This window comes from Hippoglossus hippoglossus, chromosome 15, assembly GCF_009819705.1.
Source record: "Hippoglossus hippoglossus isolate fHipHip1 chromosome 15, fHipHip1.pri, whole genome shotgun sequence".
NCBI classification, from domain to species: Eukaryota; Metazoa; Chordata; class Actinopteri; order Pleuronectiformes; family Pleuronectidae; genus Hippoglossus; species Hippoglossus hippoglossus.
This window is the reverse complement of record NC_047165.1, coordinates 18,531,399-18,559,139: the sequence shown is the minus strand read 5'-3', so window position 1 is coordinate 18,559,139 and position 27,741 is coordinate 18,531,399. Positions and strand designations below refer to the sequence as shown.

The following is a 27,741-nucleotide window of genomic DNA, read 5'->3' as shown; positions in this document are numbered from 1 at the left end:
ACGACTAACAGATATTTCTAATTAGGCTTCTAACCCTAGAGGAGTTCTTTGTTTGTGTCAGTTTATTAGTAGTAGATGACTCATCCTCCTACTCTACTTTTCCTCTCCCTGTTTTTTTTTTTTTTTAAACAACACTTTAGAAACTATCTGAAACCCACCACCACAGTAAACGAGCTTCCTTTTTTAACAAAACCTGAAACAAAGACGTGGTTAAAACCTGTAGTGTACGTCTTGACGATGGTCAATGTGTGAACCAGGGGATGTTTAAACTACTTTTAATGGAAAGTAGCTAAAAAAGAGTCAAGTCAGTTGTCTTCATGTAGCACCAAACAGTAGTGAGATGTGTATTTTATATTTTCATGTGTGATTACAATGTGTATTTTATATTTTTCAATTTTCTTTTATTGAATCTATGTAAAGTATATTTGAGCATTGTTAAAAGTGCTATATTTATACAAAAAACTGTATTATTATTGTTAATATTATTATTATCTATTTCCACCATGAGCAGTATTGTCGACAGTGCCAAGAGAAAAAGATTAGACTAAAAATGTGTTGTGAATGTTTTGTCTGGCTCACACATTTACTTACTGTTTTTTTTACAGACCCAACCCCAGAAAGGGACAAAAGTCCTGACCCTGGCAGAGACTCAGTCAGTCCGCTCCCTGATATGGACGGGAAGAGGCTGCGACTGTCACTGAACTCCCCTGTGTTCAGTCCTCTCAACAATCCCACTGTGCCTGTACGGGTGAGTGACACAGTCTACTGTCAAAGCAAGACTTCATCATGTGACTGTACAAGTTTAATGGGTGTTCATACAATACATAGGTCTCTGATGGCACAGTAAACAAGCTAGTATTCATATAAAACATATTGCTATGCATTATTATTATATTATGTCGTTTATTTATGCATTTATGCCGTGCTGAAGAATTGTCTATTTTGTGGCGGAGGAAATGTTTGGTTGTGATCGACTAGTTACATCTGTGTGATATTGAAAGAGGTTTCATAGTTTCACAATTGTTCAAGATTTTGGTTCCAGAAGGAATGGAACTCCAAACAGCACTTGTGTAATACTTGTGCACATTATGATCATTCAAAAATGTTTTGATCAAACCATGAACTTGAACATGTGTGTGGCTTTACTACTGCTTGAAATTGAAATATTTTTCAGATTTTTTTATTAATTCAAAATGTCCACATCATTATTTCAGAACACTGAAAAGTCCAAAGACTGGTATAAGACAATGTTCAAACAGATACACAGAATACCAGGTAAGAGAGTTTGTCATCACCATCATCTCCACTCCTTGTGTGTTCGATCAGCTCTGTCATGTTTCTCTGTTGCTGTCCACAGCTTGTTTTGTGTGTCAAGTCACACTATGTTCTGTCTCTCCACCACCGTGCTCAGAGCCTATTGAGGAAAACCCTTACCGCCCCACCTATATTTTCCCTGAGAACTGTGACATTCACATGAGATCAAAAGGTATCCGACGGCAGTAACTCCGCTCTTGTCAGATTTACTAATCTGCAGCCATCCTGGGCCCTTTCAAATACTTCAGCTGTGTCTAATCTTTCACAAAGCTTACACGTAAAGTAAAAAAAAACACACACACCTTGAGGATGTCCAAAGTATTTGAAAGTATTAACTAATCTTTTTTCCTTTTCACTCCTCGCAGGGAGCAATCACTCCTATCTGTTTCAAGTACATTACAAGTTGTGTGCTCATCCTGATGTAACCTAAAACTTTGAATTTAACCTAGTTGGTCTTTAAAATGTCCGGCACATTTTTAAAGATGCAGCTGTTGTATTGGATTTCACATACTCTGTGTGGCACAAATACAGTTAAAGGTAGTTAAAGTGTAGTTTTCTATTAAGATATAGCATTACACAGCAGTCCCTCTTAAAACTAGGGTTGGTAATCCAGGAAGAGCTAGCAAGAGCAGGCTGAAAAAATGCAATCGATCAGCCCCACCCCCTCCCACCGGCGCTCTCGTCAAAGCTACGTCCTAAAACACATGAACGTGCACTAACAACTGCTAAGTCGACTTTTCTGTTACTCGCTCACTTCTGGCTGGGGCCTCTGCTTCAGCGGTTTATGTTTGAAGACTCCGGTCATACGCAGTGAGAACACGAGCAGGGTGTGCGCAGGCTGGCAGGTCAGTTAGGGACAGACGGGTCATTCTCCATCCGAACGAGATGATTGGTCGTTTTTTATCACAGTCCTGCAAGAGCTACAGACACCGACCTTTTTGTTTTGTTTTGTTTTTTCAGACTATTTTTTTTATTGATGGCTATCAGGGCATGAAGAGGATTTCAACAATTAGGATAAAAAGTGTTTGAGAAACAAATGACCAACCCTACCTTTAAGACCAAACCTAAATATGCGTGCAGATTAGTTTATTCAAATACAACTCTTCACCTGTATGGAAATATGTTATCTATATTCTGTATTTTATAACTATTGTCATCACAGAACACACAGATTGAAAGTATTTGAATGTTAGTGTGTTTACAAAGAAGATGCACAAAGCCTTGTAGTGTCATTCTACTTTTACTCAATAATAACAGCTTATTAATGACCTTTCCATTTCTTCTGTTAACCATCTAATATTAATAACGTCCGCCAGTTTAGTTATTCTCAAATATTTCAGACTGTGTTGAGTCACTTTCATGAGAGAGCTCTGTAACCTTGTGAACCTGGGATGTAGTGTAGGGTTAACGCCACTAGGTGCTGCTGCAGTCCTGCATTGAGGGCTGTGGCCTGTGCAGACTGAACATAACCTTCCCTGGGTTTGTTGTTCATAATCAGCTTCACCAATTAGTGTTTGAATTTCTGGATGGGTTTGGGTATGGTTTTGGTTTATGGTTTTGGATCTGCAGAGAGGAGGCGTGGTTTGTATTTTAATATAAGAGGGAGCTTTTAGAAATCTTATTTCTCAGTCTCAGCTCCACACAACTTCCCCTTGTAGCTAGGAGTCTGTGAACGACTCTGTTATTATTACCACAGGTTATAACACATAAATTATACTGAGATCCCTGTGAATGTGGTGACAACAGTGTTCTTGCTTTACAGTGCATTACTTATTCAGAGCCTTGATGCTGGTCGATGCTCACGTCCCTTTTTAGCTCAGTAATGCTTCCTGTAGGAGGCTTGGATTCGACACACTTTGATTTCTGTGGCATAATGGAAGGTGTGAAGCAGGCGGACAAACACAGGAAAAGAGGGTTTTGAATAATTTAGTATTGTGCTATATTCATTTCTTTTCAAGTAACAGAAGTACGCATAGTGGCAATGATAATAAATAACTTTCTATTGTTTTCTGCCCCTCCTTCAGAAGATGGCCCCACCCCGTTTGGTTACTTGGAAGATGGTGAGTTGTGGAAATGTATTTTAAAGCCAGAAAATCCATTTTCAGTATTTCTAAGATAACGTTCACCCCTGAGCAGCACTTTCTCACACTTCAACGCAGGTAACATTTCTGCGGGCTCATTAATGCATCCGAGGCATCATCCTGTCAATATTTATCTGCCTGTTTTCAGTGAGAGGGGTCCCACGCTCAAAAAGCGACGCCGAGTTCGATTCAAGAGGCCGGTCGATGCCGGTGCCAACACGCTCCTCTTCGCTCAAACCCTCAGCCAAAAGGTCAGTGACGTCCATCTGCTTCAACCCTACCTATGAGGCTCACTCGGATAAGGAGCTGTTTACAACTCAGAATACATCAAACAGCAGGATGGAAAGACATTTTAATTTAATGATATTGTGACCAGAAAAATCCTGTTTATTTTACAGGCAGAGTTCCCATGATATCGTTGCTGTAATGGTAGATCAGTGTTCATAATGTGTTCCCTCAGTACGACTTCAACGTCACTCCCAGGAAAAAACTGTCTTGTGATAAACAGTTTCTTTTTCTTCTTTATTTACACACAGTTGCTCGTAAGTGTGACTAAACACGGCCGTGCAGGGCAGAGCATAAAAACATATTCCTTCTTCCTGACTCTGCCGATCTGAGCTTATTTTATCCCCATTGGCTACTGTCCTACACACACACACACAGTATCTCAGCACTGAGACAGCGTGCTCTGCTCTGAGTGATAGCGTGATGAAGGAGGACAGGTGATGGAGGATAAGCTGTTTCCCATTAGAGCGGTAAATGACATGTGGAGGACTGACCTTTCTCTATCCTCAGTGGTTATGTATGTCGTGGTGTGATGCTGCTGAATGTTCTGGACAGCCACAAAGAATTTAATTTATTTAAAGGTTTTATTTATATAGTGGGAATAAGTGAAAGGTTATATTCTTCTTATTTAAGAGTCTTATTTCCGTCCTTTCAGGAACAGTGATTTTAGTGTTGTCTGTGTACGCCAAGAAATTCTCTCAGGAAATGATGACGTGCTCTGTCTTTTGTCACTGGCTTCAATCTAGTTTACCTGATCTAATTACTGATTTGGCTCAGCGGTGAATTGGATTTTCTGTCATATCATCATTAGAGGAAGAGAGGCACCGGCAGAGGGAAAACAGGGATAATGAGGACAGACGTCATGTTTAAATAAAAATGAAAAAAAAACATCTTAGCCTATACTGGTTGCCATGGAGACTACGTGATAAGGATTGGCTCTCTCTACCATCCCACTCCCCACCCCTCTCCGTCACCCGCCTCTCCACAGGAACGAGTGGGAGCCCCCGGATAAAAAGGTAGACACCAGGAAGTACCGCGCAGAGCCGAAGAGCATCTTTGAGTACGAGCCGGGGAAATCATCGGTGCTGAAGCTGGAGAGAACGGTATGCTACCTGCCTGCCTGTTCGCCTGTTCCTCTCTCTCTCTCTCTCTCTCTCTCCCCCTTTCTGCGTGCATGTCGTGTGAGCTGTCCCCCTGACTCCACACACCATCCACCCTCCCACCCACCCACCTCTGTATCTAAGCTCCCGGGTGGCAGTTTCACCAACAGAGGCGATGTATGTATGTGTATCCTGATTCGCCATGTGCACCACATTCCTGAAGGGTGTCCTGTTGCGGCGACAGATGATCCTGTTTGGCAGTGGGGGTGTATCGCTTACAAGGATAGCCATTGTCTTCCCATTTTCAATTTAAGGTTATTGGGCTGAATCGGCTGGGTGTGAGAGGATCCCGCCGCAGACACAAAACAGGGATCATGTGTGTTTTCTTACTTTCATCTCCGGCCTTCACAGTTTGTGAATCACATGCTGCAGCATTATTCAATGTCCTTGAGGGCTGTCTTTTGAGGATATACTGGAGAACTGGAAGCTGCTGCCTAAATGTACAGCTTAACATTTACCCAAAAAACCAGGGCACATATACTTTGCATTTAGGTTTCATTTATTTTTATTTTTTTATTCTCTCTTACATATTGGAGGACATGGGGATAATCAGTATTGTGATTTAGTAGTTTGTTCATGGTGTAATCAATGTTCCTCAGATACTCAGTTCCATTCAGCTCGTAGATGTTGTTAGCCATCTGGCCTGATCCCAGCGGCAGCAGACGCACTCATTACAGTTGGTTCCAGTTCATCCTGGGACCACTGTCAAATAATGAACTGTTGTTTTTCAATTACAAGCTCAGTTATTATGGGTCAGTGCCCTTGTGGCTGTCGCCGGTCATTTCAGGTCCTTTATGTTTTCTTTCTTGGTGATTGAAGTTGTGTCGTCTGTCACCCACTTTAGACTAAATATCTGTCCTACAAAATGAATTTGCCTATTTTTTTGGTCATTGTCATAGTTTGCGTGTTGATTAGACAGAATAAAATATAATATATACATATATAACTTAAATTAAGTAACAGCTCTTCCTGTGTAAAGCAGTTGGTTAAAGGATTCTCAAGTGTATTTTGAATTGCTCAAGCCCATGTGTACACTAAAGGAGTTTCCGGTGGCTGTAATTGCTCTTCCTCTTCATGCTGGCCATAGAGACAAATTTGCTTTCAACAGTTAGGCTGAAGTTAATATTAAAGCTTTAGCAGTCAAATCAATTGTGTATCTTTCAAAGTTAAAATCTTCATAGCATTAAAAATCCCAGTTTGTATTTCATCGGACAGTGTTTCATTGCTGAGCTGCAGTGAAGGGATATTAACAGTATGAGTAGGAGAAACAATTACAGCGCGTTTTAAGTTTTGTATGTACATGCATGTCTGTGAGTATAGTGTAAAAGTAGTAAAGTATAAAAAGAACAGCATTTAGGGGAGTATGTTTGTTTTCTTGTGGAAAGTTAGATGAGATGATTGATACCACCCTCATACACAGGAGCTAGAGCCAGCAGCCACTTGGCATAGCTTGGCACTTGATTGGGAACAGGAGGGAACAACATCCGACTGCCAGAGCCTCTAAAACTAAATAACTGACACATTTAATTTTGTTTCAAACATAAACGGAAGTGTAAAAACAGCAGTTTGAGTTATGGGCACATAGACTATTATGTAGGCGCAGGGATGAGCACTGGAGGTTTTTCCTATAGATTAAACCTACAAGATGATGCATGTTAGCTTTCAATGTGCTTGTAGGTGGATTTTGTTTGACAGAGACAGGCTAACTGGTTCCCCTTGTTCCCAGTCTTTGTGCTAAGCTACGCTTACTAGCTGCTGTCTGTAGCTCTATATTATAGATACAACAGTAGTATCAAACTTCTCATCTTACTCTCTGCAAGAAAACATGTAAGAATATTCCCATATCAAACCACTCCTTTAAAAACTAGAATGGCACTAGAATTGAGTGCATACCTCTGCCAAGGCCCAACCGTCCCCTTCTTTAATTTCACTACATCCAGATTTTTATTTGCATCTGCACTGACTTTCTCACACTCATAAATATCAATCCCTTGAAGATGATTCATTAATTATTCTCTATAATATTGTAAAAACGCCCGATCTCACCATGTTTAAGAAAGTGAAAATACAGATCTGCACCACAATTTTATGGGTTCTTCCCTGACCCACACCACATCCTTCCATCAGGTTTGGCTGTGTTCTGTCCTGTAGTTTTGGTGTAATCTTGATTACAATCAAACAAAGAAACCGGGGTGAAACATAACCTCCTTGGCAGAGGTAGTGAGACTCTACCCTTTAATTTACTCGTTTTAAAGAAATCAGCAGGTATCGTCTTTTATAAGAACGCCCACTGTGTTCTCACAGTTAGTTTGTGGTGTTGGACAGACACGTTGGCTCATTCAACAATGTCTGCTTGGCTCATTTGCTGGGCTGTGTATTTTCTGTGCTGTCTGAACTGTCTTCTCTTTGTCTTTCTCCTCCTCTTCTCGTTGCCATGCCCCCATAGACTCAGGATGTAAGTCCAGAAGATGTAGATTTAGAGAATGAGCCTTGGTATAAATTCTTTTCAGAGATGGAGTTTGACAAAGCGGTAAGTGGTCACTGTCTTTAAAGTGACAGTATATTGTATTTCATTGCATGTGATAACATCCATGTTCAAATAATGCCCTAAACAAACCGTGCCTGTCTATAAGGTCTACTCCAGTTTCCTACACTTTCACTTGCAATATTACCCTGAATAATTTTCTTTTTAATTGATTCTGCACATAAAATGTATGTGACAGCATGTGTAAGAAGAAACTTTATTTCTTCTTGAACTTAATTTACTACCATGTGTCTCATTCCACTTGGCTTAATGAGGCCAACTGCTGGTCAATCTTTACATTCCCTGTTTTTTCATCATCTTTTATCATTTTTACCATTCTTCTGGATGTTTATCAGATCCCATCTACAGAAAACGTTTTTCAAAGCACTTAAAGCTGCTGTCACTCCGCATCACTGCCTCATACATTTGAAATGGTTTCGTCACTGGTAGTTACTCAAATATTCCTCTTTTAAAAGTATCGAGCATGTATTTGTATCTGTGAGCCTGAGCACAATCAGCTTGGGAAACAGCAACCCTTACCAGCCCTGGCATCAACCCTGTTCTTCCATGCCGTCAACTCAACACCCAAGAGCAACACTTTGTTTTGTTCTTTTTGATATGCACCCTGCCGACAAGAATTCATACCATAAGCTGGAGGCCTAGACTGGGTGATTCATCCAGAAGTCACTCCTCACTTGGAGAGCCTGCAGTCCGGGCGAGTCCTGGGCTCCAGGATAAGCCCAAGCCCTTGAAATAATAATTGCTGCCCGTCTGCTATCTAGTAGATTTACCAAAATATCCAAAGTGGTGCTGGCATGTCGAAGCAGTATACGGTGTCATGACAAATCCGTGCCTCGGGTCTTAGGTGGCACCAGACAAACTGTGGCACTGGCTGCCCACAAACAGATGTTGGTTTCCCCCCGCGCGCACTCTGTCAGGTCAGAGCCACACCCAGGATCATTCGAGGTGGCACCGCTGACTACAACATGAGATCATGTCTTAGCAGCGGCCAGACGCAGGGGCAGAGTTTCCCGTTGCAGGTTAGTGTATATGTGGAGGAGGTTTAGCTGCGAAGGCGGCTCTGGCTCTGTCTCACGGAAGCCTGGATGTTTGCCAGATGAGCTGGGCCCAATGACTGGCTCCTGTTTAATGTCAAAGTCACTTCTAAAGCTGCACCTGGTATGTGCAGTATTTGACCTCAAGGCTCGGCCAGACACACTGGCTCATTGGGGTTTGATTGACATATCAGCTACTCACTCTGTGTTACCGGAAGGTGAGATATGGCTGGACGTCTACAAAAATGACAGTGTTTAGGAGTTAAATGAGGAGCTTGGCCTCTCTGGCTCTCGTCCAGTTCACTGTTGTTCTTATTAATAACCGGAGCAGTGCTGAGGAGAACCACTTCTTCTAATGAACTAGTGTTATAATAAGAGGGAAACGTCTTGACAGTACTGAAAGTGTATTTGAACCACAGTCATCTTGTGGTTTCCCACTGCAAATTAGCCAGTTGTCAAGCAAATACCTCTAAAGAGCAGGCTTACTGTAAATAATCCATTTGTTAATCCGACAAGACAGTTTTTCTTCTTCTTCTTTACGGTGTCCTGTCAAATCATCATGACTCATCCCCTGATAGTCACCTAATAGCCACTGAGTAAGAGTGACACCTGTGTGTTAATCACAATAATGCTCCTCTTGATTAATATTAACAAGTTCTCCCTTCAGGGGGAGTCTGAAAACACATCCAGTGACAGTTACGGTCAGAACGCCGGCTCATCGATATACACGGCGAGCTGGAGCTGGAATTCCTCACATAGCTATGGTCAGGAAGAGCGTTTCGGCCCCCTACGACCGACAGAGTGACTCCATCTGTCGAGCATATGCTGACAAGAGGGCTGCTGCCACACTGTCTCAGCGCTGAGTTACATAGAGCCTGCCCCCTACCACCTGACATATTCTAAAGGAGGAAACTCTGTAAGCCCACCAGCTCATTGTGCTTTCATATTTAACCTCTGTTATACACTTAACCTTTACCTTTAAGCATTTAGCAGAGCTGAGATGAGGGGCGCCCGCGGCTATAACCGGCCCTTCACACCGGGCTAGCTGTTTGTTTTCATGAGAACGTATCAACACAAATAAGGTTCTGGAAAGAATGGGAATCGTGTTACCATGACCTACTCATGATCGCTATTTTGAATATGAAAGCGGCGCACAGGAGCCGGAGCTCTGACTGGCCCGGGGACACCTGTTAGGAAACACGCACATGAAATTCTGCAGAAACGTTGTCATCGGTGTTCCACTGACTCACCGAGGCCTCCGCTCATGTCCATATTCAGACACTTCCCACTGTCACTGCCTCGAGGAAGCAGTTTCATGCTCCAAGTGTGTCCTTATCAGTCAAATCTGTTTTAGCATCTCTCTACCTTTATCTTCAGTTTGACCCCTCAAATTCATTAGCTGGATAAGAGAAAGTTATGCAACCATCTCAGAGCACTGTGATGTTAAGTGATGTCAGTGTGTGTGAAAGTGAAATGCTTTACCCTTTTACATAAAGACACCTTCACATAAACTGACACTAATTAGGCATCTTGTAAATAACCAGATTTAGATTCCTTTTCTTTTCTTCAGATAAGCCTCCCATGGCTGTTTCCTGTTTACTTTGCACTCTGCTCTGTTTGTGTCTGTGTGTAAGCCCAGTTACCCAGGGTTGCCAGAGGACAATATCTTCTACTCCCTGACATCAGGACACAGGACCTATAGAGCCCAAGGAAGAGCTGCAGATTATTCATTGGCACTGGCATGTTCTCTGAGTCGACATGGAACATTTGGCTTTATAAATAGCTCAGACTATAGACTTGCCAGCCTGATGTTCTGTTCTTATAAAGATTGGCATTTATTCTGAAAGGTTATTAATGATAGTCCTGCCCCAGCAACTAAGTGGAAAAGCATGTTGTGGCAAATGAACTGTTGAGAATGCTCCTTGTCTGGTCACTGGTGTGGGAAGTGGAGGCTTGGGGGGAATGGGAGGGGGGGGGGGGGGGGGGAGGTGGATGGGGTATTAACTGCAGGGCCGGCCTGGCTCGGGCGAGGATTGTGCAATCGTATTTGCAAACAACACTTGCTCTCTTATTCATAGTGCCGGTGTCACGTCTGTTATTTTTACCTGCTGTGACGTCCGAACCCAGGGAAGCAACAGAAACAGTGTGCTAAATTTAGTCGGCTCGAAACCATTCAAAATGCTAGTGGGTGCTGCCCCACCGAAGGACCACCCCTGTGTTTTGAAGATAATATCTGCACCTTAATAACTGAATAACTACCTTTACTCCTAAACCCTTAAATGTGTATTCACTCACTTGGTGCTCACGTTCATTTATTTCTATCTGTTTCTTTATAACATTGTTATAAATGTTTTTCTTTACTTTTAGCATTTGTGTCTCTTTTTGACTCTCTTGAGTGTGTGAGAGAGAGTGTGCGCGCGCGCGTGTGTGTGTGTGTGTGTGTGTGTGTGTGTGTGTGTGTGTGTGTGTGTGTGTGTGTGTGTGTGTGTGTGTGTGTGTGTGTGTGTGTGTGTAATTTGGCCTGCCTGCACCACCAGCTGGTTAATTGTCCCCCGGTCTGGTCCAGTGGTAATGAGAGTGACTCAATACCAGACAAAAGAGACGGCTTCAGTGGGAGACCGCAGCCCATTGGCTGCCTCTGTGACAGCCCCCTCCCCGCATGGGCGCCCCCTGACCGATGCACGCCCACTCCCCCACCCACCCCCGCCACTCTCCTCACTGCCGCTTGTTTTCTCCAACTTGCATGCAGGCCAAAACACACGCTTTACTCCTCCATGCCAAGCCCAGTCCAGAGACTCTAAGAACCCCGGGTGCTCAAGACAGAAACCCAGAGCAGCGAGTGAAAGACAGAGAGGAAGAGAGGAGAGAATCTGGCCATAGCTAATGCCTCTGTTCTAGCTGGAGGAGACCTCCCTGTGGATCTATCAATGACTTCTTTGTTTGGTTTGTTGCAGAGTGCCCCCTCTTTCAGCCCCCTGGAAACAGCCTCCGACCTGCAGCAGTAGTAAGTCTGTCCTTCCTCTTATTTTGATACTTGTGCTTTAAACCTTTGCTTCCTTCTTATACAATGTGGATGATTATTTAAGGCTTGTTATGAGGAGAAATGTCAGTGAGAGATTTCTCCACCCTGTGGAGCTTGCCCGCCTACAGCTTGGGGACTCCTGCTTCCTGAGGAGATCCTGTTAATAAGGCGAAAAGCTACCCGAACGGTGTGTCCTCTGTGTGTGTTTGATGGTGCTTTTTAGGGGGCTCGGGTGGTTGTAGTGTGGACACATGGCTGCTATGTGGTGATTTATTTAAAGACAGCAACCTGGATGTCACTGGGATAGAGGGAACTCGCCCAGCTGCTGCATAACTCAAAAACCGTTATCTCCTTCTGAATGGCGTGTGTGTGTGTGTGTAAAGAACTATGACAAGCAGCTGGATTATGACGGATCATGCTTAAGACAAAGACAAAGCTTATCAAGCTCTTGATCACTTTTGTGTTTGTCTGCTGAGATTCACATCTTCTATTTTTGTTAGCACAGTAAAATTTAAGGAATTTCGGACCGAGCCAAAACTGTTTCGCACTACAGTCCAGAGAAAATAAAGTTCTCCCTCCACTTCTGCTAAGACTTTTCCATCTGCTGCAATCATTATGTCACCATGGCCAAGGATTTGAAAAGAGGCTTCTAATCCAGTTTTTTTTCCCCACTTGATTTGCTGTTAATTTTGAAAGGGGAAAGGTTCCTGGTGGAAGTTCACTCCCTCAGTCAGTCTTTAACTGACTTCCTTCAAAAGCCCATATGTTGAGGGCAGGATGTTGTTTTTCTCTGGGGTCTGTTTGAAATTGGAGACATTTTGAAGGACGGACAATATTTTTAAAATGCAAAACCATATGTGCTTGTGTAGTGTCAGTAGATGAATGAATGAAACGCTAAGTACATGTGGATGTTTTCAGAGTAGACACCCACTGCTTGTGCATGAAAATGATTCTCATAGAAAAATACCAGAAAAGCTAAAGTATATGGAGGAAAATGGATATTTAGCCTCTCAATAGAAGCTGTGTAAAGGACGTCTCATCGTCCCTGATAATCACCCTGATAGTTAACCTGCTATAAGCACTGCACTGTCACTGGCTCTTTCTCATGCAGCATCCTGACCCCTGATTTCACCAGAACCTCCATAAGAGACGGTCTTAAATCTTGAATCGCTCCTGTACTGTACATTTCCTGTTAGAATTAATGTGAATTCTCCTAAGAAACCCTGAACCAACATGATTTTAATGGTTCGCTGCAATCAGGAGTGCACATGTTGTTTTTCTTACAGCAATGAAAGAGCTTCTTGTTGAGGAAGGGGAACAAGACGACTAATGTATACATAGATTTGTGCAAGCTTGTAAAACACTCTGCAGATGTAAAACACATTTTGGAAAATACATTCCTCTTCCTCCTATCATAGTGAAACAGGTTTGTGTGGGGGTTACATTTCCCCCCTATATGATATAGGAGCCTCTGTCAGTTTAATGACCATGTTTGCCTGTGGAAACAGAAGGAGCAGCGTGAGTAGCACATGAGCAGGGTGAAAGAGAGTGAACCTGAGAGTTGTACAGGTGCATGGCAGGGGCTGATGCACCATGTGGGATTGTTCAGAGAATATTTATAGAGATAAGTCCTGTTGTCCTCGCTGTGAAGTGAAGATATGTGTGGAAGTCCGGGCCTTCTCCCAACATCATCCCCCAAATTCTGCTGTTTGGCTTTTTCTGTCTCTCATTATTTTGTCTCCCACAAGTCTGAGAAGACAGGAATTACCTCGAGATATGCTAAATAAGAACCATATGACAGCTCATTACCCAATTTTGGGAGCCTCTGTTTATCATAAAAACTTGCAAAGCAACTCCACTGACTGAATTCAACTGTGTTTAATTAACAGTCTGCGTTCCTCTCACCACTGTCTAGCTCCTCGAGCAAGTCTGGACACAGCGAGGTGGAGACGGACGGCGGATCATCCACAAGCGAGCCCGGGGCTCCAGAATGCGACCGCCATGTTTACAAGAGTGTCCTGGAGGGCGGCGATATTCCCTTACAGGGTCTACGGGCCCTAAACAAGCGCCAGGGCAGCTCTTCCTCCTCTAAAGGTAGGTAGCAGCCACTGTACGTATGTGGCCCGTAAAAAGGAAGGTGTGTGTGTATGTTTGTGTATGTGGGGATAGACAGGAGGCCATTAAAGGCCTCTCCTGCTGAGACAGAACCAATACGTTACAGACACTGGTATTGGACCGTTCAAGGTGTCAGCCAGGGCTACATTTGTTTCCGTTTACATTTCTGTTGGAATCCACACATTTTATTTTAACCCAGACTTCACAGTATTGGCCAATCACCTCGCAGCATTCATTCCTTCAACAGCTTTTGATTTATTATTGATGCCATTGGTGTTATTCACCGAACGTGTACTGGCCATCTGCTTTGGAAAACTCATGGAGGGAGTGAGGTTGTCTTGCTAAGTCTATGGAAGCTAACCTTGGGGTTTTTCCCCCCTCTTGCTCCAGTTGTGAGCCACCAGTCACTAGGCAGGCTTAGGGCAGGTCTCCAGAGCGTTCCAGCGCCAGGGAGCGGAGAGGGCCAGAACGGGGAGGGATGAGAGGGGACGAGCGAGATAAACTGTGCTCGGCTCTTCACAACGCGGCCACACAAGGGTGAGATAAACAAGAGGGGACACAGAGGGTGGGCTGGCATGAGGAAGTCAGCTGTCAGTGTGAGGTCAGGGGATGGAATGTCTGAGCACATGGCCTGGGAGAGAAACACTGGAGGAGGAGAGGAAGGGATGTAAGGAAGAGGAAGGAAGGGACAGTGTGACCCCTTACTTTACACCTGGAAAGACAACTCTCCACTCAGAGTTAATTCAGCATAACAACTTATATTTTAAAAGAGGAATCATTCCTGTCAGCAGTCACAGTATATCAAGACAAATGTGTAGAATTTGACCAAGTCGCACTGTGGATGGATGCAGCAAATGGATATTGCTCTCCAGTCTCCAGTCAACTGACTAGCACGCTCTTTCATTAGCCTCCTGCCAGAGGCACCATCGTGATCATTAGAGTCGCTCACTGTTCACCACACACAAGATGAAGTGTGGAAAAGTGCAAAGAAACAACCAAGTGCTGAAACCAAACACTTCATCATGTGTTTCTGTCTTGTGCTCATGAAATGAAACAATAATTGTATTAATCTTTGTGCCTTTTTAAAAGAAACAAGCCTCCGTGGGGGCTGTTTAGTGGCCAGATTGATAACTCTTTACTCGCCACATGGCTAAAATATCGAGTTGATTTCTTCAGTGTCTGTTTTTCTGGCAGATACGAATGTGACAGATGCTACAGTGCTTCGCAGCTTGTGAAAGTCATTTCCCGCCCTCCCATCCGTAGTGCTATCACAAACACACTATACAGCCAGGAACGGACCACGAGTATCTCTCAGAGGTTTTACTGGTCAGGTTGAGTCAGGATACATTTTTGTATTTACAACTCTGTAGGGGAGCAGTGTGTGGATTAACAGCAGTGCTACGGGCCATTCATCACTGCAGCTGCCTGTCAAACTGCTAAAAGTAGTGGAGGAGGTTCAAGCTGTACGTGCAGCAGTTATGTGGGAGAAACAGAAAAAATACATTTATATTTTTCCTCTCCTCTAAATATGAGTAGCTACTTCAGTCAGTGCTCAGAATTCCAATAAGATGTCCAACATCACATAACATTTCATGGCATATTACTGTGTTAATACTTTGTGTTTCACTTGTTATGTTGCTGTTTACAGTGATACTAATGCAGGCATCTGTTAAACAGTAAATTCCCCCTTTTTCCATTTTACAAATTCATCTCCTTTTGATGGAATTTGGACTCTTTACTGTAGAAATGTGCCTGACTCTGTTTTAGTGTGTATGTGTGTGAACCTGTGAACCATTGTAATCTAATATGTTGTTTATTCTGTTGTCCTGCATGCTTACCAGTGGATTATAAAGGTGGGAATGGCTATATAATTTCACCCTGCTCCTCTGTAAATAGTCGATCGGTTCTTGCCAGTAATGCAATAGGGAGCCAGTGTAAGAGTAAGAAGCCTCTTTCTGCTGCCAAAGCCTGCATACCTCAAATCCTGCCTTCTAAGTTCAAGCCCAAGCTGCTGCCGCCCAGTGGTGACAGTCAGGAGAGCAGGACTAAAACTTTCAGGCACCCGAAGGCCCACAGCTGTGAGGATCTGTACACGGGGCCATGTGACACAGACTTTGCTGGAGCAGGGGAAAGGGAGAGTGGGCAATATTCAGACTCTAAGTACAGCTGTGGCAGCGAGTGCGCGGATGGCCTCAGGAGTCGTTCCCCTGAAATTAGGAGGAGCGCATCTGAGTTTTCCAGCCTGTACAGGACCATGCATCACATCCAGCGGCCCAGCTCAGCCGGCTGCAGCCCCCATGGCAGCGTCCGGAGCCTGGCCTCCCTCTTTGAGAAGGCTAAGGCCGACGGGGGTGAGAGGTCAGAGGCGGATGACGGGGGTAACATTCCTCGGGATGCGGTGTCGTCACGGGTCAGCGAGTTTGAAATGATCATCCAGCGGTCCACCTCAGTGCCCAGCCGCTCCTCCTCCATGCCCACCCTGCACTCTAGCCATAGCCAAAGCCCCGACCACATCCCCTCCCACCTCTACATGACGTCTGCGGTGTCAGCAGAGTCCCTTTTGGTGGCTGACGCCACCCAGACGGACGCCTGCTCCCCTGTGGAGCCAGAGGGCAAGAGTTCTGAGCAGGAGGCCTTGCCGCCCAACAGTGTGACGGTAGAGGAGGCTGCTTCCTTCACAGAGGATGGACACAACAACAGGACTGAGTCCCCTTGTAGCACTGAGTTGGAGGTAGAGCAGATCTTCAGTAAAGGTTCACCAGATCTGAACCACCAAACGGTCAGTGCCTCAAAGAGTCCCTTACAGCTGCTTACAGCATCCCCTCCGCAACACAACCATCTCCACCACCACCACCACCTCCTGCACCACCTGAACCACCAGCTCCTCCTCAAGCCCAGCAAATGCAAAGGCTCCTGCCCAGCCTCCTACACACGCTTCACCACCATCCTCCGACATGAGAGGCAGCAGGCCACAACCCAACAGGAGAGGCCGCCACCTGCGGAGAAGAAGACCACGCTGCCTGGGAATCTCTTCCTCATGGGCCCTGCTCCCTTCAGACCACGGAGGAACCTGCCGTCCAACCAGACTCGGAGAACCCTGTTAGCCACCAAGGTTACCCAAAGGCCCTGCAGCCTGTCCCCTGAGCCCAGACCTCTGATCCCTCAGCGCCTCTCCTCCCTGGAGGTCTTGGACAGGCTAAGTAACGGAGACGGAGGCAACACTGACCACCTGAGTAACGGGCAGGGCCTGGACGCCAACGGGAACCTACTGCAGCCGCTGGCAGCTCACCTCAGAGGTGGCTATCTCCATCCCCCTCACCACTGTCACCTCCTCCTCTCCCCTCCCTCTGTGGTCACTCATTTATCTCGACTCTTTCTTCACCCCGTGTCCCTCTCTCACCACAAAGCGACGCCGCCACCCTCCATCTCTAGTCTGTGTGCTGTGTTTTCAAAGTGACAGGGAAGCCTTCCATCTCATTCTGAGTGTGCTGTTTGGTGCTCTTTCATTTTCACTGTGAATATGTATCGTCCCACAAATGCATCCAAAACACTTCACTGTAGGAGGTTCAGGCAGCTTTTGGTAATGTATATAACTCCCTGTGACATCATATTTGATGTGTATGCAATAGTGCTGGAGTCTGCATAAGCATTACATTGAATCAGACTGTGCTCTGTGTTAATTTCAGCCCAGGATAAATTCGGAAAGATGTAATGAGATATAAACTCTTACATTGGCGATGACTTCCCTTAAACTACAATCCCAGCATTCATCTGTAATGTTTATGCAGGATATTGTGGTATAACATTGCATACACTCTCTCAAATTGATGCCTCACCATGTCTGTATATCTGTTTTATTTATCTATTTATTTGTTTCTGCTTTTTGGGAAGTGTTCACATCAGCCGTCTTTCATTCCCCCACCATGAGATGTTTGTTTTATCCAGACAGGAAGTTTACTCTTTTGATTTCTTTGACATAAGCCGGTACTCAAACTAGATAGTTGTTTCTTGTGGCCCTCACTGGGACACAATTAAACATCTATGGTGCTGTGAGAAGTACATAAAGTAATAGTTAATTAGTTAAATAGAAACTTTACTAAACTAATGGATGCTGGTTGGTTGATTAGTAAAAACCATGACTTCATGTTTATTTTCCTTTGGCAAAGATCCAGCAGGTTTCATATTTTCCCTCCTGTGTTTATTTTATTTTTCATGAACACACATACGGTCATTCTGTGTTCATTCCTCTGTGCATGCAGGATTACATTTGGCTTTTTTTGATTGTGTGATTTGTGTGTCTTTAGTGTTGGAGAGATACAAAGCATGCATGTTTGTACAGTAGTTATTGTATATTTTTAAGATTCTGTTTACTTGAAGGAGGAGTTCACTGTGATGTCATCATCTTATTATTTAAAAGTTTGGTTTCTATAACATGATGTGGCTGGAGGTTGGCGATAAAATTGCTTCATGGCGTAACGCTCCTTCTGTCTCTGTTCCAGACTCGTCCCCAGCTCACGGGGAGAACCAGGATGAAGTGTTGCGAAGGCGCCACGGGGACAAAGAGGTGAATTTACTCCTCAATTACACCAAACTTTCATATTGTACATCTCCGTGAGTCGTGATAGTGCTTAAGTAAAGAGGGCTGTGTTATGAATGAGGAAACCATATATTATGCATTGCAAAAAAAAATGTGTCACATGAATAAAAGAGTAGAAGAGACCCATATCTGGAGGGGACAAACATATCCATCTGGTTTCCTGGCAGAAAATCTTGGAGGAGCAGCGGCGGCTGAAGCGGGAACAGGAAGAGGCTGACACGGCGTCGAGGCGACACACGGGCATTGTCCCGACGCGCCACCAGTTCATCACCAACGAGCGCTTCGGAGACCTGCTCAACATCACAGATAACGCAGAGAAGAGGAAATCGGGCGTAGAGGTACAATGCAGGGCTGCGTCTTATCCTTGTGTAAGCAGGAAAAAAGACGACAGATGCTTCGTCAGTTTGTGTTTGACTCAGGCTGTCGGGGAGGTGAGGGGCCTGTCAGCAGGATTTCTGTACACACAGATGGCTCTCTCCCCCGAGGAGAGAGGGTGAGAGCAGGAGTAGAGTGGAGAGAATGAGTCGTGGAGTTTATGACTGAATATTTCCAAAAATACTTCACTCCCACAGCACACACTGTACTGTATATCTAGCTGTAAGGAAACTGGTCTTAGTTGTCCCTGCTCCTCTGGCAGGCCCGTGTGACAGCAAACAACCCACAGTGGTTTCTAACTGAGCATGCTCCAGAGGACAAGTAACCCAGTCAGTCCCAAGCACATCATTCATGTCATTGCTAGAATATTTACGTGCAGAGGAAGACAACTCAGGCAGATTTACAGTTCACAGAAATCACAGAGGTCCTTTCTTTATATACATGAATGACAAAGCAGACAGAGAGAATGGCAGTAGCCAAGAAAAATGACACGGACGAAAGTACATGCATAGGAGTATTTAGTCTTTATGAAAACTTTCATTAGCAATAATATGAAGAATTATTATTATTATATAGTTGTTATCAAAAAATCATAAAATGAGAGTCAGCCAAGTTTCTTTGTATATCTCCACAGAGGACTCCAGCCATGGCTCGCTTTGACTTCAGAGCAGAAACTCTAAAGTAAGTATAGGACACAAATCTGTATGTAAAGATGTTTGTAGAAGAAAAACTCTTTGTCCCGAGATCTTAGCTAAAGTATTTAATGCTCTCTGGAAAATTGTACCTTCATATAAGAACCTCTGTTCATGTTGTCTGTTTTTCATATATATTTTAAATCTTCTTTTGTTTCCATATTTTAAGTGTTTTTTAGCACTTTGGTCAACTGTGGTTGTTATAAACATGCTATATATTAACTTTGACTTGACAATTTATATCAATTCAGTACAACAATGATTATGTGTAACTGCTTCGACCCTGTGTATTTTTACTTAAGCAGGGTAGACATTGATTTGACAAACTCTGACCTATGAGTATCTCATAGGTGGGGTTGATGATGAAGCAGTGCAGTTGAATAACAGGAACAGATTTACAACTTAACTGCTACCAGACTGTGACCACATGAAGCAGATAAAACTGTGCTACTGGACCATGGTCTGCTTAATTGTCATATTGTAAAACTGTTTTTTCCTCCATTTATTATGAGCATCTGTCTGTTTGAAACATTTCCAGGGAACTACCGTTTCAAAAGGGAGACATCGTGTACATAATTCGACAGGTGGATCAAAACTGGTTCGAAGGAGAGCACCACGGAAGAGTTGGTATTTTCCCCCGAAGTTACGTTGAGGTATATGGGTGCTCTCTGCCTTTCTTTACTCAAAATAAAGATTCTTGCAGTAGAAACAGTTTAAACCATTTTCAGTATATTGTTATTTTTAAACAGTAAATTCAATTTGAGTCATATTCTTATTATTCTTGTTATTGTCTTTTTTGTGCAGCTCCTTCCCCCCACAGAGAAAGCCCAGCCAAAGAAAAGTGCCCCGGTACAGGTGCTGGAATACGGAGAGGCCGTCGCCCGCTTCAACTTCAACGGGGACACAGTGGTGGAAATGTCCTTCAGGAAGGTGTGAAGAACATTTTGTAGCACTTGTATTTCTAAATACTTCACTTCATTTGTTTGTCCAAAGAAGACATTTTTAACAATATGTATTATTGCCGTTCTGTTCATGTGCAGGGAGAGAGGATCACGCTTATTCGCAGAGTTGATGAGAACTGGTATGAAGGCAAAATCGCAGGGACCAACCGCCAAGGCATCTTCCCCGTCACCTACGTGGAAGTGCACAGAAGACCCCGTGTCAAAAATGGGTTGGAGTATCAAGACCCTCCCATCAGCCAGTCGCCACAGCGCAGCACCAACGCTTCTCCTCAGGTGAGGACTCTGAGCCAGACCTCTGGGTCCATCCTGGGATTCATCCATGGAGCTGACCCAGATTTGTTTTTCATCAATGCTTTGTCTCTGAATCCAGAAAAAATCCACCCACCTTTAATTTATTTGTCACATGAACTTGTTTTATTTCTCATTTCCTTTTCTTTCTCTCATCCCCTCTTCTTCATCCTATTGTTCTAAAAATGAAAAAGCTGTATCGTAACCGCCTGACCACCTCCCCCCTGCCCCTCCCTCGCCCCCCCTGCCGCTCCGTGTCCCCCGAGGTCCACGCTGTCTCCTCCGAGTGGATCTCCCTGACTGTGGGAGGAGGGAGCCCTCCCGCCGCCCCTACCCCTCCCCTGCCGCCGCTGCCCACCGTGTCCTACCGCTGTGGCGAGTACCTGCCCCCGCCCTTCTCAGTCAGTCCCGTGCCCCACATAACCGGCAGTCCATACTGCGTCTCCCCCACGGCCTCCCCATCTGCCTCACCCCTGCCCCCACCCTACCCGCCCAGACCCAACTCCACTACGCCCTTCCTCACGTTCACCCCACCTACCGGGGAGGACTTCCTGCTCTTCCCTCCCTCTCCAAATCTGTCACGAAGCATGAGTCCCTGCGGCGGCGGGCCAGTGCTGGAGGGCTGGCTGAGGGGGGATAAGGATTTGACAGAGGGGGAAGGCACAGAGGGGGACAGGGGCCTTGCAGCCCCGGGCAGCAGGCAAAATAGCCCTGCAGAGGTATCTTCAGCATGGTGTGCGGTGTTGCATCTCAGGCTCACTCTTGAAAACAGGCTTTTGGCCACAGTTTCATTCCCTAAAACAAAGTTTGATGAAGCACTGAAGACGTGACTAACTTGTTGATTTGACCTGAAGTTGATTTTAGCCGTTTAATGGGTTAATCTGCTGGCTTAGTTAAGGCAGAATAAGTTAAACCTCATCACATTGACCTCATTAAACCTACAGCTGCAAGTCTGCATGTTGTTGTGATCTACTAACACGCGAACTGCTCACAGTGTGTCAGTGGTAATGTAGTTCAGTTTCAGATTTCCTAACTGTTGAGAACAATATGAGGATTGATTTTAGAGCCCGAGTTACCTTGTCCGCACAAAGTTCGGCATATGGTTGCATGTTGTTGTTCTATTCAGAGGTGTCATAACCTGGATGCCACTGGAGGTTGGAGGTGTATTTGTGACAGTGACATGCAGTATTTACTAGTGAATATATATAGCTTTCACGTGTTGGCCTCTGTTTCAAAACTTGCTGCAAGGTTGACATTTCCTCCTATAAGGAAGTGAAACCTGACTGTCTCTGAAGTATGACAATCATTCACAGCAGGTGGATACGAGGTGCGATCGCCTGGGGCTTTTATTTTGAAATATCCGCTCTGATGGGACATTGTTGTGTTGCAGTTCATGAAGAACGAGGCCGACCATCATGGGCGGAGCTCCAGAAGCCCTGTGATGCTGTTTGACGTCCAGGACAACAACAACGTGAACTCATTTGCGGTAAGACGGTACAGAGTTTCCTTTGGATCTCCACTGAAGATTCACTGAAACAATGTGAAGGTTGTTTAGTGGCGTCATTTTATGTTTAACTTTATAACATCCTCTCCTTCATAGGTCTATGTGACTCACATCATCTTTAACTCTCATTATGTCTTCTACATTTGTGCCTCATGTGAAATATTAGGACAATCCTTTCATTAAAGGAATACTTTGACATTTTGGGGAAATATAATTATGTCAGGTGCTAATTTGCATATTTGTGACATCATAGATTAACAGTTTATATATATATATATATATATATATACAAGGTTTAATATTTTGTTGTCAGGCTAGGGGTGGTGATGAGCACTGTTGCCTCACAGCAAGAAGATCCCCAACTAGAATCCCGGTCTCTCTGTGTTGAGTTTGCATGTTTTCTCCAGGTTCTGCGGCTTCCTTCCACAGTCCAAAGACATGCAAATAGGAGTTAGGTTAAGTCACGAAGTTGTTTAAACTGGTCATCGTGGCTATAACATTGTTTTCCCTGGTATTCATGCTAAGCTGCTGGTTTCACCTTCATGTTAAACTACAATGGCCCTCAGTCAAGCGCAAACCCGATATAAACGCATTTACAGATATCAGTTCCCTAGATATGATTTTTTCATCAAGATCCATGAATTGTTCACGGCGCCCTGGATTCAGAGGCTTAAGTCCCCTTCCAGTTGCCGTGGATTCGGTTCCGACCCAGCCCTATGCTCCCTCATTCTCTCTCACCATTTTCACACTTGCAGTGTTAAAGAAAGTAAAAAAAAGAATCCCTGAATCCACCACTTTGTCCAGATCTGGGCCTAAATGGATTGAGTCGTATCCTTCCTCTGTTTCCTGGAAAACTGTTTTCCAGTAGTTTTTGCATAAGCCTGCTGACAAAAGAAACAAACAAACGGACTGTGGTGAAAACGTAATCTCCTGTGTGATAAGAGAGGAATTCCTTTTCTTGTGAAACGCTCAACAGGAAATAGAAGAGTTTTTGACCCACAATGTCAAAGTATTCCTTTAAGCTTTCCTTTAATACTGCATGTTCATTCTGAAAAATATCTTGTAAGAAGTGAACTAATATTTCATGTTTCCTGTCTACATGCTCTCACTCTGGTGTCTCGCCTTTTCATGGCTCTCCTACCGGGCTCCACCAACATCTCCTCCGCTTTCTCTCCCGGCTTTTAACGGATCACTTCCTTTTCCCCCTTACTACTTACTGGACCTCACTTCCTGTCTCGCCCTTCGCCCCCGCTCCCTCTCTAACTCCTCATCTCCCTCCTCAACTTCACCTCGGCCTCCTCCGGGACTCTCGGTGGGGCCCGCTGTCTGTCTTTCACTGACGACTTCACCCACTCCTACTACCACTACTACTAGGAGGCAGTGTGTAATGAGATCTTAAATATAGCTGAGACCTCGGTGAGGTACTGCAGCACCCTAGCCCACCACCGTCATGACTCTGTCAATAGACTGTACCCCCATCCCAGTAAACAATTTCTCATCATTTCCCAGCAACCCCAGTCCCACAGCAGCAGTCCGGAGCCCGGTCGTCTTAATTGTGGAGTGTGAGTAAGATCTGTTCTTCAGTTTTACTGCCAAAGTTTATTGTGTCTTCTCAGCCTTGCAAGTTGACCATTTTCTCTTTGTGTCCCGCTCCAGTTTCCAGGCTTTGTACACTTACCTGCCGCAGAACGAAGACGAGCTGGAGCTGCGAGAAGGGGATCTCGTCAGCGTCATGGAAAAGTGCGACGACGGCTGGTTTGTTGGTATGTGCCGCAGGCCCTCGGGAAGATTCCTCAAACATGCAGTCACACTCACTGTGTCACATTAATCCACATTAGGTTTCTACAGCATGACAGCTAAAGGACTACATGCATGCATGCAATGTGCATGCTCAGGTCTCCTGGAGAAGTAGAGTCATCTTCACTGAGTCACATAGTTCCATATAGAGTTTCTAAAGAATGACAGTGGGTGATTGACTGCAAGGGACATGCTCAGGGCTTGCAATACATTTCAAATATACTGCAGCTCAAACCGTAGCTATTTAGAGAGAGTCCTTTAAATACATTTTTTCCTGATCAGTGTTTCTCCTCCTCTTTCTCCACAGGTACCTCAAAGAGGACAAAACAGTTTGGGACTTTCCCTGGGAATTACGTGAAGGAGGCGAAAGTGTAAAGATATCTAATCAGGCTGTAACACACGGTTGCCTGTCGAGCTTGGGAAGTCATTACTATCACGCATGGCTGTTGGATAGAATAGTCATTTAGCCAGCCAAATCCGGTTTGTCTGCGGGGAAGTGATCGGTTCGGCCTGAGGTATGTCAAAACTGCACGAGGCGAAGACGGAGACGGCTCACTGCCCAGACCTTGTTGTACACCCTGCCCTCCATTTTACACACCTCCCAACAGAATACGTCCATCGCCACATGTGGAAAAAAAAAAACTCTGCAAACTAGCTTTTATTGTACAGATAATTGCTTCCATTTTGTCCTTGTAACTCAACAGTACACGTTTACGTAGCACCTCAGTGTGGAGGCAGGCAGCAGAGCAGAGTTTATGGATCAAGGAGAGGATCGTATTACCTGAACTGGACTTTGGAGGAGTCAAAATGTATTTTTGTGTGTTGTTGTGGGGTCAGAGCTGTTTTTCATGAGCTACCTTTCAGGACAGGTGTGATTAGTTAAGACAAATTGATTTAACTTCCAGAAGAAAACCGTCAGTGTTTGGATCAACTCATCGTACATGTGTGTGGAGTTTGAATGTGGTGCTTCACTCTTGGACTCATTCCTGTCAGAAAGAAAGTGTCGTATCCTCTTGAGTTTAAATACTCAAATCCTTTTAGAAACTGGTCTGACCTATCTGTTCTGGTTTCTTTTACGTGTTCTGAATCACCATAAAGTCAGTATTGGTTCTCCTTCAAGAACAATGCAGCATTCATAACTCAGTTAAACCTGAAAAATGTTAGATACCGGTTCAGTATTGTCTTCATTTTCTGACAGTCAGTCATGTGCATGACGACAAACGAGCGTGCTTCTCTTTTTCTCTGTTCCCACATCAAACACAAACACAGAATCCCGGTGTTGTGCTGCATGTCACGTAGCAGTGAAGAGAAGCTGCGTCTCTGCACATCCTATAAACTATTTATTTGTCTTTTTATTTTAAAGAAAACCTCTTGATGTAGAAGTAAAGTGCGTTTGCTGATGCCTGACGCCTGTAAGGTAGCTGCTGGGTGACACCTGGCTCCAGCTCGACCACAGCACAGGCGTGGTAGCACTTAACTTCCTGTTTGGATGTTTAGGCAGAGCCCACCTTTAACAAGATAATAGACAACAAAAACAGCTGATTAAGCCAGCGAGGTGTCTTAGAAAATAATCGTATTGATTTTTGAATGCGTTTTTGAGATTCTAACCTTGCCCTTACTGACAAGTTTGTATGTTTTAGCCATGTAAATGTGTACAGAGAAGTTTAAGAGGCCTTCCTAATGTGGCTAGATATTTTCATATGCCGTGACTACAGGTTGGGTATTACAGTTAATGGAATGATTCAAATAATAAGGTCAGCATTAGGACAGCATGCACTGTAAAATCAATAAGAGATTGACAAATACAGTCGGAGCATGAAACATTATCAGCTGACGCCTCTGTATTTGCATTCAGCTCAAAGAAAACAGACAGGGTGAGGAGTCTTTGAGCTTCAGTAGCTCCCTGATGGAAGAGACTGGTTTGAATTCTGCTATCAGAGCATCAGAGACATCCTCCTGCAGAGAACAGAGCTCCCACACCATCACATCCTCTTACACACACAGTGAGAATAATACGCCCTCTGCATGCACGGGTAATGTTTTTCTCGGCTCGTGTTTTCACTGAATTCCTTGTTGTCATCAGCTGCTGCGACGTGCTCATCAATCCTTCTCAGAACAGCACTCCCCAATAGTTCTCGGTGCTTGTCGGGACCTGCTCTGAGCTGCAGATGGGTGCAGCTTGTAGAGCAACTGCTCCAAAAAAAGCATTTTAAAGTCAGTTTAGTGGATGCCAGTAGAAACAAGTAGCTGCAATCGGATCCTTTTCTTAGTCCACACATTTCTAATCAAATGGTGCCAGACGATCAGTTTCAGTAAAGCTCTGTGTGACTGCCTGTGTGCACACAATCTGAAACACAATGTGAAGTATAGAAACGCTCACTAGATCCCATTTACTATATCTGTGTTTTTTTGCATCTGAATGTGCAAACAGTTCTGCAGTGACCTGACTGGAACACGGTCTGTAGCTGTATGTGGCTGACGCGTACGTGTTAAGTGAAGTTCTAATAACTGATTAAGTAGATTAATTTAACTAAATTCAGTAGCGGTCGATGTTTCATCCTCCCAGTTGAGACAAAACCGGGCGTGTCTTCCTGTGCAGATCACCACTGACAACTCTGCCAACAATAGCAGAGGGGATATTGTCTCAACAAGATAACACACATAGTGTGACACACTGCATTGTGGGTTTGCTTGTACAGCACTGATATAATGTTCAGGTATTTTGTTACACCACAAAAGCATCTGCTGGCTAAACGTTTTTTTTTTCCACTCGTCCGGTCACAACACAACTCACTATAGATTGTCTCTGTGATACATAAAACACATCACAGGATGTATGAATGTATAATTATATGAATGTGGCGTTGACTGTGTTCACATCTGTAAAAAATGTCAAAATGTCGGACTTTTCATCTTGAATGAACACAACAGACTGTTGAGCAGCGCGGCACAAGTAGGACTGTAAATATGTAAGATAAAGAAAATAGACTGCGAGCGACGGGAGCGATCTCTCGGGTCACTTGCGGTGGTTTATTTACCTGAAGGGTTTCTGGCAAAGCACAGAGTGGAGCATCACTGAGCACAGGAGCTTTGACTCATACAAACATTACGCTGCCATTTGTGAGCATCATAATGCCTTATATGTTTAGATGCAAAATTGTGCCTCATTTTCATTTAAGGTTTGTTTTTGTTTTTCTTGGGAGAATCACTGAAATGTATCCATGACATATTTAATGTAACCATGGTGTTTCCCATTAGTCCTGCTCTCTGCGACAGGAGCACATTTACTAAGAACTTGTCGGTTACTGTGCAAGTACCTAGAGGTGTGACACCATGCTTCAACGTAATGGTTAATAATCATAAGGATGGATTATAGTTTAATGAGACGCACAACCTGCAACAGGTTTGGTTTGTTTGCTTCAATTTGCAGTGCTGTTACATTGACAATATTAAAATAAAGATCCTATTACACTGCTGTGACTTCGGTATTATGCAATATTTAATAAACCATTTAAACCAGTGGGTGTGTGTGTATGTACCTTTCTGACTGATAGCAGGGTTCACTTCCTGTATCCTGGCTGCTCTGAGCTTCCCATACGTGTCAGATGGATAAAGGTACAATCCCATTAGGGAACTGATGTTGACAGAAAGGTTTTCACTGTCTGGAGCAGATACTCTGAAACACATCATTCAAGGTCTGGGAGCGGCACATTCCACATCCTGGGATTTAGCTCTACCATAAATGGTAAGCTCGCATGTAACACGGTGACGTAGCCAGGCCGACATCCCTAAAACAAACACTGGAGCTCATCTGAGAGCAGCAGAAAACGAAGAGGGATCACTCTGCTCTGCTTTCAGACGATTCTCATCAACATGGGAAGATTGATACAAGTCAGTTGCACCAACCCCCCCAGTCCCAGTAGTATTTTAACTAGTAAAAGTAAAACTGTATTCAACTTTTAACCTCATA

The 27,741-nt window shown here is 44.2% G+C and overlaps 1 protein-coding gene across 11 annotated transcripts in view; it reads left to right on the top strand.

Annotated features, from left to right (window-relative positions):
* Nucleotides 1-27,292, top strand: part of LOC117775031 (sorbin and SH3 domain-containing protein 1) — a 40,753-nt gene extending 13,461 nt beyond the window's left edge. For 4 of the 11 annotated variants that reach the window (XM_034607772.1, XM_034607768.1, XM_034607769.1 and 1 more), the window contains 21 exons: nt 606-748; nt 1,215-1,275; nt 1,412-1,486; nt 3,339-3,374; nt 3,544-3,646; nt 4,669-4,783; nt 7,287-7,370; nt 11,374-11,423; nt 13,357-13,535; nt 15,398-16,852; nt 18,056-18,120; nt 18,321-18,491; nt 19,163-19,209; nt 19,759-19,873; nt 20,025-20,150; nt 20,261-20,455; nt 20,665-21,189; nt 21,861-21,956; nt 23,349-23,536; nt 23,631-23,737; nt 24,079-27,292. In XM_034607772.1, coding sequence (XP_034463663.1) covers nt 606-748; nt 1,215-1,275; nt 1,412-1,486; nt 3,339-3,374; nt 3,544-3,646; nt 4,669-4,783; nt 7,287-7,370; nt 11,374-11,423; nt 13,357-13,535; nt 15,398-16,852; nt 18,056-18,120; nt 18,321-18,491; nt 19,163-19,209; nt 19,759-19,873; nt 20,025-20,150; nt 20,261-20,455; nt 20,665-21,189; nt 21,861-21,956; nt 23,349-23,536; nt 23,631-23,737; nt 24,079-24,146 — 4,004 coding nt within the window. In that variant the 3' untranslated portion in view covers nt 24,147-27,292. The remainder of the gene's footprint in view (nt 1-605; nt 749-1,214; nt 1,276-1,411; nt 1,487-3,338; nt 3,375-3,543; nt 3,647-4,668; nt 4,784-7,286; nt 7,371-11,373; nt 11,424-13,356; nt 13,536-15,397; nt 16,853-18,055; nt 18,121-18,320; nt 18,492-19,162; nt 19,210-19,758; nt 19,874-20,024; nt 20,151-20,260; nt 20,456-20,664; nt 21,190-21,860; nt 21,957-23,348; nt 23,537-23,630; nt 23,738-24,078) is intronic. The other 7 variants (XM_034607771.1, XM_034607776.1, XM_034607774.1 and 4 more) reach the window with 7 other exon arrangements.
* Nucleotides 27,293-27,741: the final 449 nt, after the last annotated feature.